This window comes from Meriones unguiculatus, chromosome 7 (genome assembly GCF_030254825.1).
Source record: "Meriones unguiculatus strain TT.TT164.6M chromosome 7, Bangor_MerUng_6.1, whole genome shotgun sequence".
Classification (NCBI taxonomy): Eukaryota; Metazoa; Chordata; class Mammalia; order Rodentia; family Muridae; genus Meriones; species Meriones unguiculatus.
The window spans coordinates 76,968,418-76,980,580 of record NC_083355.1 but is presented as its reverse complement, the minus strand read 5'-3'; the positions used below and the strand labels follow the sequence as shown (position 1 = coordinate 76,980,580).

General features: G+C 37.8%; 1 protein-coding gene across 4 annotated transcripts in view; it reads left to right on the top strand.

The window, feature by feature from the left end:
* Sos2 (SOS Ras/Rho guanine nucleotide exchange factor 2) overlaps nt 1-12,163 on the top strand; it is an 86,725-nt gene that overhangs the window by 9,564 nt on the left and 64,998 nt on the right. For 2 of the 4 annotated variants that reach the window (XM_021650932.2, XM_021650931.2), the window contains exon 2: nt 9,300-9,425. In XM_021650932.2, coding sequence (XP_021506607.1) covers nt 9,300-9,425 — 126 coding nt within the window. Of the gene's footprint in view, nt 1-3,572; nt 3,795-9,299; nt 9,426-12,163 lie in introns of those variants that run through there. The other 2 variants (XM_021650930.2, XM_021650929.2) reach the window with 2 other exon arrangements.

Genomic DNA, 12,163 nt, shown 5'->3' with positions numbered 1-12,163 from the left:
GCTCTGCATAAAAATGCTGATAAAAATGCTGGCCGTTCTTGCAAAGGCCCCGGGTTCAGTTCTCAGCAACCAGCTGTCCATATGCAACACATGCACCATAAACATAATTGCCACATCACTTGTCACATTAATTCAGAGGGATCCTGAGTCTAAACTGTAAATCTTAAACCTACAAAACTTCTAAAAGAAAAACCACCAAGCCCCACTCCAGAGTTACATGCAGGGTTTAAATGACACTTGAGACGTTTGTATTTCTGTGAAGATTTTTAATGCAGGATTTGAAAGAGATAGATGTCAGTCAGAAAGTAAAGATAAAGAGGTTTATTTACTACATTTTCTTGAGATGCAAATGTTAGTTGATTGAACGAATGCACTAACAAGATTTTTTGATTGTGAATACAGAAACCATCATTAGTAAAAACATTTATGTAGTTTGTTAAGTATAGTATTTAAAAATAGCTTTTAGTGAATGCTTCAGTAGCTCTCCACCTGTAGGCTATGATTATTCTACCTAAGTGCATATATGAAGGGAATACATTCTGGCATAACTGTGATACAGGTCTGACTCGCCATGCTCATGTTAAGAACTGAAAATTATTTAATTCTTCTTTCTGATTAGTCTTTCAGAAAAATATTGGTAAGTTTGTTGTGATATAGCAGTTTTGTGTCTATTGTCTTTTAGGCTTTTAAAGTAGTAGTTACTATGGAAGTGTTAGGACTAGGCTGCCTTCATTGTCATTTTGATGCTATTTGAGAGTATTTTAGGGATGGTTTAAACATGGCATGTGTATTTTTATGACGTTTCTTATTTGATCGGGTGTTTTTTGGGTGGTATGGCCATAGGCTGTTTTTATATTTGAAATTGAGAAGTTTGGCATAAGATGCTTAGTGCTAAAGTTTCTTTCCAAAATCATAATCACAGGAAAAAATTACTTCCAGTTAGATTTTTCTTAGTTTTCATGCACAGTATCTCTTTCACTGAGTAGGAGGGCTCTTAGCCTCTTACAGAAGGATGCTGTGTAGCAGCCTTCAGACATCACTGCACTCACTAGGCGAATACTTTCAAAAAAAAATAGGGTTTCTCATGTTGGTGAGATGGCATTTGCTGCCAAGCCTGATGTCTAATGAGTTCAAAACCCGAGCCCATGTGGTGGAGGAAGAGAACCGAGTTCTTCAGGTTGCCCTCTGACCTCCACGTATGCCATGGCATGTGCATGTCTGCACACATGCACATACATACATAAGTGGGAAAAGCTTTCTATGCCAAGGATTTCGTGGATTTGTGCAGTAAAGATGTTCCTGGGTTTCCTCTTGTCAGGTGAAGAAGTAGACAGTGCGAAAGGAAGTACTTTCCCAAACCTTTCTGCCTTGCATACCTTCCTGCCTCCCTTTCCCCATGGCTGAGCATTTATTTTGATTGGGTTAATACTTATTTTATATTATTATGACTCATTTCCATTTATATTAAAGCACCTTTCCTTTTTGCTTTTAATGGCACTAGTAATTATCTGATGACAGCACTAATCATCTTGTTTTCCGTACACTGAGTTTTGAACCTAGACTTTCTGTCAGTCATCCCAGCATTCTTTTGGAATTTTTAGTTCTATTCCCTTGATTTCATCTTGTTGAAACAGTTCCCAGAGTCTTCCGACATGATCCAATCCACACTGGTTACTCTTATGCCTCTTGCTGGCTCTTGCCATATAATTTCCTCTCATTTAATCCTGGGCATTCCTTTGCCTTTCTTTTATATTGATGTTTTTTTCTCCATTTTCCTATATTCTACTATCTTCTCATTCTTATTTATTTATTTATTTATTTTACAGTGTTCTGTCTGTATGTTCACCTGCATGCCAGGAGAGGGCATTCCCTCTCCTGACTTGAACTCATGACTGAATTGAACTCAGGACCTCTGGAAGAGCAGTCAGTGCTCTTAAGCTCTAAGTCCTCTCTCTGGCATGTTTTCTCATTCTTGATTTGCAGTCTTGTTATTTTTATTTATTAGTTAGTTTTTTATTGTAGTATATATCACAGAGTGTTAGTGAGAAATGGTACGTGAAGTTTTTTTTTTAACCTTGTTATGTTTAAGAATGCCTTTATTTTACCATCATATTTGATTGATAATTTGTTGGTTTTAGACAGGAAATCGTTGCTGTTAAGCTTTTGGTCTTCCTGTCTGAAGCTAGTTAACTTTTGCTTCATCTATGTAGTGCACTACTTTTCAGTTTTGTAAGCTGTTTTCTCCAGTATGCTAGCATTGAACTGAATGCTAGGGGTTATCTAAAATTATTTTAGTGGAAACTTAACTCTTGATTTACCTATCTCAGTTAAATCATCTCAGCACACCAGGTAGTTATCTTAGCTTTTAAAAAATTTGATACAAATTGGAAAACACATACAGGATAAGGACAAATTAGAGAACATCAATATTTAACTGTCATCCAAGTTAGGTGTAGCACAGTCCCATCATTTTTCTTTTTTTTAATTAACTTATTTTTATTTTATCTACATTGATGTTTGACTGCATATATGTCTGTATGAGAGTGTCAGATCCCCTGGAACAGCAGTTACAATTGTGAGCTGCCATGTGGATACTGGAGTTGAACCAGGGTCCTCTGGAAGAGCAACCAGTGCTCCTAACAGCTGAGCCATCTTTCCAGCCATCATTTTTCTTAATAAAACACTCCAAAAAGTACCTGCTTTTATTAGTCTTTCTCATTTTTCATGTGTTCCTAAGCAGTGGTTTAATTTTGTCTTTTTAAAATTTAATGTTGCACATTTATTTATTGAGACAGGGTCTCACTATGTAGACTTATGTTACATAGTGTTACATATGGATTCCCTGTGTAGACCAAACTGGCCTTAAACTCACAGAGATCAACCTGCTTTTGCCTCCTAAGCGCTGGGATTAGTGTGTGAACTGTGTCCAGCAATTTTGTCTTATCTTGACCCTTATCATAGGTGTTCTTTTAATCTAGTGTCTTTCATTACTATTGTTTTGAGGATTAAGCCATTCTTTATGTAGTAGTTGTCATTAGTATTTTATCATTTGCTATCCTATTTTGTATGGTCTTGTGATTGGTCTATGATAACCATGTGTTTGGTTTTGAATGAATGAATTTATTAAGCATATAGCAGGCCAGAGTAAAAGAATAAACAGCAAATGGTAGATAAATTTCTTTAGTTTTTTTATTTTTATTTTTGTATTTTCTGTATATATTTTGAAAGTTATCTTGTCAATTGAATTGCAACAAGCTCTTTTGATTGAGATTTTATTAACTATAAGTTAGTTTGGGAAGAATTGATATACTTATGTCTGATAATTCTGATAAATATGCTGGCATTATTATTAATGTTTCATCTTTAATTTTTCTCAGTCTGAAAGTTTTCCGAATAGGAGTCCTGTTTTTTGTAAAGTAGTTTTGTATGGCCTAACTATGTTAGTCTGGAGTCTCAGTGAAACAGAATTAATCACTCACATGCTTATGTACACTGTGTTTGTTTTTGTTTTTCCAGACAGGGTTTCTCTGTAGCCTTAGCTGTGCTGGAGCTCACTCTGTAGACCAGGCTGGCCTTGAATTCAGAGATCCACCTGCCTCTGCCTCCTTGATTGCTAGATTAAAGGTGTACCATCACTGCACGGCTTTTATATGCATTTTAAAGGAGACTTACTATGAGGAAATTGGCTTATGCATTTAGAGAAGCTGAGACGTCCGAAGTCTGCTTTTATTACGTTGGAGACTCTGGAAAGTCACCAGCATGGCTGCAGCATGAGTACCAGGAGAGCAAATGCTGTAAGTTTCAGTGTGAGTCATGTCTGAAGGACAGAAGACCAATAGCACATCACAAATCTAGTAAGGAAGAGAGAAGAGACTGATTTTTAATAATAATTTCTAATAATAATAAAAATGATTTTTATTATTCTGTCCTTTATTCACAACTCTGATAAATTGGATTGAAACTGCCCACACTGGGCAAATTAAATTTTTAAAAAAATTCTTTGTCTATTTTTGTACGCATGTGTATGCGGCTAGAGGAAGATAGTAGCTGTCCGGCTCAGTCAGTCTCTGTCTTACTCTTATAATTCAGGGTCTCCACTGGCTGGTGTCCAGCAAGTTCCAGTGATCCTCCTGTCTCCACTCCTCACATTGCTGGTTATAACATTTTATTTTTTATGTGAGGGCTAAACATTTGAACTCATAACCTCATGCTTGAGTGGCAAACTCTCTGAACCATTTGAGCCACCTCTCAGACCTTACTGATTCTTATACTTTTTTTTTTTTCTTCTTGCCTTACTGGTCTGGCTAGGACCTCTATCATATGGAGTAGAAATAATAGAAAGTTCTTTCTGTGAACGTGTCTATATATCTTTCCTGTGCTTTTTCTTTGGTTCTTTTTGTTTGTTTTTATTTTATCTTATTATTACTTCTTAGATGCCTGTTTGTTTTTTTAATGAGAGACAGAAAGAAAGGTTGTGGGCTTGTCCTTTCTGTCTTTTTTTTTCTTCCTTCCTCTCTTTTTTTTTAGTTTTTTGAGACAGATAAACATTTGTGTTTTTATGGGATTTCTCTCTATGTAAACGTATGTCTCTGCATTTATATGTTTTTCTTGTGCTTTTTGTTTGGTTCTTTTGTTTGTTTGTTTTTATTACTACTTTTTAAATGCCTGCTTGTTTTCTAATGAGAGAAAGAAATTGGACCCAGAATTAGGAAAGTAAGATGGGACTGATTGAGCAGGACACCTAATAGTCTCCTGTAACCAGTGTGCACATGCATATATCTATAGACTAAGAATTTAAAAAATCTTAATTTGCAGATGATTTGGTATTCCTTCTGTTAGTTGATTCCTGGGTGCTAATATGTCCAGATAGTCCAGATAAACATTGACCTTCCATCTACATAGCCTAGAACTCACTGTGCAGACCAGGCTGGCCTCCACCTCACAGAGCCTCTTGAGTGCTGGGGTTAAAGGCTTGTGCCACCATTGCTTTGCCTCTTACCCCCCCTCCAATTTTTTTATTGAAAAAGAAATATATATGTTCATATAACACATTCTGGGTTCCTCACAGATTTGTCCCTCTCATCCAAGCCTACATCTACAAGATGGCTATAAATTTTCTTTTAGTATGTTAACATGATGAATTATATTACTTGAAATTCCAGCATTAAACCAACTTTCTTTATCTAGGAGAAATCAAACTTGTTTATGTTGTCGTGTGTGTGTCTGTGTGTCTGAGTCTGTGTAGAATTTAGCTACCTGTTATTTTATTTTGGCTTTTCCTTAGGGGTTCATGAGGGACAATGGCATACTATTTTCATCTAGGCTAATCTTAAAATAGGTCTGTCAGTCTTTTCTGTTTTCTGAGTGAGTTTGCTTAAGATTGTTCTATTTCTTCTTTAAATGCTTGACAATTTTGTTAGTAATGATAACTATAGTAGACTGTGGTCTCAACAAATTTCAAAAAACTGAAATCACCAAGTTTTGGTGTTGTGTTCTTTTGTGCTTCTGGGTATCAAACTCAGAACCTTGAATATACCAGTACTCTGTTGATGAACTAGACCTCCAAATCTCAAAAAGTATGGGTTTTTAAATTTTTTTTTTGTCACATGCAATTATAAAACCCAATGTAAAACATCTTTACAACCCAGGAATAATCCAGGCATTTACAACCTGTAAATCCTGGCACTTAGGAGGACAGTGTTCTAGGTCAACCTGGACTATATGGGGATACTTAGCTTCAAAAACAAAACCAAGTCCCTTATGATCAGGGATTCTGAAATCATTTCAGAATTCTAAAGTATATTAGAAAACATATTAAAACTTAGAAATTAGTTTGATTTTGAAAATTTATTAAACATCTTAGTTTTCACAAAGCTAGATTTTTATAGATAGTATACACAATAGAAAAGATGAAAAACAGTGACCTAAATAGCCATCTGAGGAAGTTAGCAGAATTAAAGTGCAGACTACAGTAAAACAGAAAGAAATGTATAAAGAACTCAAGTTAAACAGCAGCAAATCAAGTAATCCAACTAAAAAATGGAGTACAGAGCTAAACAGAATTCTCAATAGAGGAATATCGAACGGCAGAGAAACACTTAAAGAGATGATCAACGTACTTAATCATCAGGGAGATGCAAATCATAATGACCCTGAGATTTCACCTTACACCCATCGGAATGGCTAAGATCAAAAATTCAAGTGACAACACATGCTGGAGAAGATGTGGAGAAAGGGGAAGCCTCCTCCATTGCTGGTGGAATTTAAACTTGTACAACCACTTTGTAAATCAACCTGGCGCTTTCTCAGGCAATTAGGAATAGTGCTTCCTCAAGATCGAGCTATACCACTCCTAAGCATATATCCAAAAGATGCTCAACTATACAGCAAGGACATTTGCTCAACCATGTTCGTAGCAGCTTTATTTGTAAAAGCCAGAATCTGGACACAACCCAAATGTCAGAAATTGTGGTACATTTACATAATGGAATACTACTCAGCAACTAAAAACAAGGAAATCATGAAATTTGCAGCCATATTATGGGAACTAGAAAAGATCATCCTGAGTGAGGTATCCCAGAAACAGACACACATGGTATATACTCACTTATAAGTGGATATTAGACATATAATATAGGATAAACATACTAAAATCTGTACACCTAAAGAAGCTAAGCAAGAAGGAGGACTCTGGGTAAGATAATCAATCCTCATTCAGAAAGGTAAACGGAACAGACATCAGAAGGGGAGAAAACAGAAAATAGGACAAGAGCCTACCACAGAGGGCCTCTGAAAGACTCTACCCAGCAAGGTATCAAAGCAGAGGCTGAGACTCATAGCCAAACTTTGGGCAGAGTACAGGGAATCTTATGGAAGAATGGGGAGATAGAAAGATCTGGAGGGGACAGGAGTCCCACAAAGAGACCAACAGAGCCCAAAAAATCTGGGCCAGGGCTCTTTTCTGAGACTGATACTCCAACCAAGGACCATGCATGGAGATAACCTAGAATCCCTGCACAGATGTAGCCCATGGCAGCTCAGTCTCCAAGTGGGTTTCCTAGTAAGGGGAACAGTGACTGTCTCTGACATGAACTCAGCAGCTGGCTCTTTGATCACCTCCCCCTGATGGGGAGCAGCCTTACCAGAGGAGGACAGTGCAGCCACTCCTGATGAGACCTGATAGGCTAGGGTCAGATGGAGGGGGAGGACAACCTTCCCTATCAGTGGACTGGGGAAGGAGCATGGGAGGAGATGAGGGAGGGAGAATGGGATTGGGAGGGGCTGAGGGAGAAGGCTACAGTTGTGATCCAAAGTGAATAAACTGTAATTTATTTAAAAAAAATAGATATTTTTTACAAAAGAAAGAAATGTTAAGCTAGAGGATCAGGAAAGTCAGGAGTTGGTCCTTGAGAAGCTGGTGAAGTCGGTAGCTTCCGGGGATGCTGCGTGAAAAAGAATGAGGACACGTAATGTGGGTGGAGCTTCTCTCCTGACCACAGACTTAGAGGGTTAGATACATGAGTTTATAACCCTTGATAATTTGCAGGATCGGTCTACTCCCCTTGAGGGAAATTTTCATGCAAAATTTTGGTAATCAAATTATCTCATGCTGATTTCTTTGTGGAAAGGCTGTTCGATCACTGAGTTAGTTTTAAAAAATAATTTAGAGGCTGTAGAAGATTTCTGTTCTCTGTGTGTGTTGATAATACCAATACCCTTTAAAATACCATGGCATAAAATGTTACAGCTGTACCTAGTTTGTTTCAACCACTATTTGCAATGTGTAGACACAACTGTTACTTCCTGTGTTGCTGTTTTTTTATATATATTCAGTCACACTGGATTATTTGGATAAATTTCCAGGTTCTAGCTTTAGAAAACAATTTTAGGAGCTCAGCATAACTGAGTAGTAGCAGTAGGAAGCACATGCCATGTAAAGGCTGAGCACTACCTTCTTCTGATTGTCTTGATTCGGGCTTTCGAAAGTGTCTGTCTACTGCTCTACTGCAGAGACTCGGAAGCTAGCTTTAAGTCATCTAGTGGGTGCTTTAGGTGGACTAACGATATCTATGATTCCTCTAAAATTGTATCTAATAGTTTTTGGGAGTATGCTTTGTTGGTGTGTGTATACATGCATGCATGCTTGTTCCCATGTGTGCCCATGTGTGCTGGTGTTTGTATGTGTGTGTATAAAAATGTATGTGGGCAGGCATGCATGCATGTGTCCAGGGATGTGTGCCCCCACACATACATTCATTTGTGTGGAAATGTTTGCTTTAGTGATAAGTGTGGGTTTGTATTTATTTGTATGGAGCATGTTTTAGCGTGGGTGTGTTTGAGAACGTGTGTTCATGTGCATGTGGAGACGAGAGGTTAGATTTAGTCATTATTCCTTTTTTTTGAGGCAGGGTCTCTTTGTGATCTGAAACCCGCCAAGTAGACTAGGCTAATTGGCCAGGAAGCCCTAGTGATCTGGCTAGCTTCACCTACCCAGAGTTGTGACTGCAGGCATATGCCAGCATGCCCAGCTTTTACATGGGTTGTGGGGATAGAGCTCATGCTCTCATGCATGCAAGACAAGCACTGAGTTGACAGCTTCTCTCCGGCCTTGAATATGTATTTTTTAAATAGCAGGAAGTAGACCGTCCAGTGACTTCCTACAGATTCTCACAATTTAAAACAGCTTTTATAGTGGTAGTGCAAGCCTCTAATCCCAGCACTAGGGAGGCAGAGGCAGGTGGATCTCTTGAGTTCAGAGTTCAAAAGTCAGCCTGGTCTACAGAGGAGTTCTAGGACAACTAAGGCTACTCAGAGAAACCCTATCTTGAAAACAAAACAAAACAAAACAAAACAAAACAAAACAAAACAAAGGTTAAAGAAGGGGTAAGAAAAATGAACACAGACCAACAAATAGTCTCTTTTTTTAAACGTAAAACTTTTTGAAATTCAATTTTATTTGATGTGCATGGGTGTGTTACCTGCATGTATGTCTGTGCACCACGTGCGTGCAGTGCCCAAGCAGGCCAGAAGAGGGCGTTAGATAGCCTGGATCTGGAGTCGCAGAGAGTTCTAAGTGGCCTTATTGGTGCTGGGAACCCAACCTTTGTCTTCTGCAAGAGCAGCAGGTGTTCTTCATTACTTAGCCACCTCTCTAGCTACCCTACATTTTTGGCTTTAAAAAATATTTATATTGGTATATAGCCATTTTAGTGAATATTAACTGCATGTAGGATTCTCATTGAATTTGTTCATTTCATATTATTTTGCCATTGCCTTAATTGAAAATTTTTCTTTTTAAGGTTCAGGAACAAGTACATCCCACCCTGTCAGCTAATGAAGAGTCTCTTTATTATATTGAAGAACTGATTTTTCAGCTGCTTAATAAGTTATGCATGGCTCAGCCAAGGACTGTTCAAGACGTGGAGGTAAAAATTATTATGTTACTTCAAAAAAAAAAACCCATGAAATTAATTTTTGCCACTATAAATTTCTGTAGTAACTAAAACCACTGACATATTATTTATATATATTTATATATATATTTATATACACACAAACACACATATATACTCAGTTCATTTTCAAGAAATATATCGAGTCAGTTCATTTAAAAAAAGGACAGTTTTTAGAAAAAAAAAGTAGGTGGATAAATGGGAAAAACCTTAAACCTTATCTCCTACAATAGATAAAAATTAACTCAAGAGATCATAATCTCACATATAAAAAATGAAATTATAAAGTTTGTAGGAAAGAAGCTTGACAAATAGTATCATAATTTGGAATTAAGCAAGCACTTTTTAGAGATGGCTGAAAACACAGTATTAAAGGTTAAAATTAAGAAAATGAAAAGGTATTAAACATGCCTATAGTCTAAGCTCTCAGGGCTGAGAGAGGAGGCTCTCTACTTTGAGGTTAGCCAAAGTTCACCTACAAAATGAGGCAAATTGCAGACTCTGGGGAAAAAGTCCTCCCCCAGGTTTGCAAAATTCTTGAATAGAAACTTAAAAAAGAAGACATACTAGTTGTCTATAAACACATGAAAAGTTTCTGAAGCTAGAAGCCACCTGAAAAATAGAAATTCAAATCATAGTGAATGTCTTACACAGCCACAAAAAGTTAAAAAAATTCCCGGGGGGGGGGCTACATTGCAAACAGACAAGAGTGTAGACTACCTAGAACTTTACACTAGAAGGAGGAGTAGAAGCCGGGCACCTTTAATCTCAGCACTCAGGCAGGTAGGGGCAGGAGGATCTCTGTGAGTTCGAGGCCAGCCTGGTCTACAAAGCAAGTCCAGGACAGCTGAAGCTACACAGAGAAATGTTTTCTCGAAAAACAAAAACAAAAAAAAGGAAAAATTTTTTTCTTTTTCTTAATTTATTTCTAATACTTATTTTATTAATCTAATGTATTTGTTTATTCACTGGGAATGCCAGTCTTGGTTATCAGTTTAATTGGATCTGGAATCAACTAAGAGACAGCCTCTGCATAAGTCTAGGAGGGTATTTCCTAGACAACTTTATACTTCTAAAAGTAGGAGTATAAACGCTATAACAACTATGCAAAATTTTTTGGCAGTTTCTACCAAAGTTATTTCTATGTTTAACATTTGGCCAGCAATTGTACTCTTAGATATGGAGAATAAAAGTATATGTTCATAAGTGATATACACACAAACAAGTAGTTTAATTTGTAATAGATAGAAGTTACAAAAAGCTCAAAATTTGCAGTTTAATTTGTAATAGCTAAAAGTTACAAAAGCTCAAATCTCTATCAATAAGAAAGTGTGTGTATTTGTTACTTTTATATAATTATTGTCAGAATGTCTGTGAGAGGACTGCTTAAAGGAGAAAGGATTAATTTCAGTTCACATTTCAGAGGATTCAGTACATAACTGCTTATGCCTCTGTGTTGGAGCAGATCATGCCAGTGGGAGTGGAGCAGGTGAAGGAGAAGGCTGCTCACCTTTTAGTATACAGAGCAGAGTGTGGGGATGAGTGACTTCACAGCAGACAGAGTGTGGGCATGACTGGGCTCACAGTAGGCAGAGCAGAGTGGACATGACTAGGGACCATGGATAAGCTTCAAAATCACATACCTCGTTTTTGACCTACTTTGTCCAACTTGCCTTACTTCCTAAAGTTCACAGAATCTCCCAAAATAACACCACCATGTATTAAACAAGCATTCTAACTCACGAGCTTTGTAAAGGACATTTCATGATCAAACAGTAACTTTTCTCCTTGGTCCGAAGACTCATTGTCATCTTACAATGCAAAATCCATTTTGTCTATCTCCAGAGTTTCCAAAATTCTGAGCAGTTCTAACACTGTTCATAACAAAAGCCCAAAGTTTCCAATAAGATCAAAGCAATCTCTTAGCTGTGACCCTGTGTAAAATAAAAAAGAAAATTACTTCCAATATGCAATGGTGCAAGGTGAATAATCCATTCCAAAAGGGGGAGTGGAGTTGTAGAAAGGCATGATAGGACCAAAGTGAGACTGGAACACAGCAGGGAAAACATTAAATACTGTAGCTCCATGTCCAGCGTCCAGGGCATGTGACATTGAGATGTCAGGTTCAGCAGGTGTAGGGCAGCTCCACTCCTGTTGCCTTGCCATTGATAGCCAACGAGACTTTTCTCTTTGAAGCTTCCCTCTGCATACATTCTACATAGAACTTTACACTAGAAGGAGGAGTATAAGCTGGGCACCTTTAATCTTCAGCATCCTGGTATCTCCATTGCAACTGAGACTTCCTGACAGCTTCACGCATTGCCTTCCCACAGGCCTCTTGCAAGGATCCTATGCCTACTTTGAAATCTGGTTGAAAGCCTCCATGAGGCTCATTACTCTTTATTTTATATGCCTACAAAACCAGTACCATATGGACAAGACCACAAACTGCCATGTTATGGCCTGATTGTCTAAGACAGCAGCAGCAGCAGTCTCTGGGTACCCTAACAATTGAAGCTGAAAAGTGCTTTCCCAGGGCACCTATTTTTTAAATGAGTTAAAAACCTCTGTACCCTAATGTTGTAATGGGTAAGTGCTGGCCAATTCCGAGATGCCTGATGTCATCTTTCCTATTACTCAGGTGCAAAGGACTTCATTTCTTCTATGATGTGGAGTGGAGACAAGGCAGCTGTTGTGGCAGGCTGGCCTTG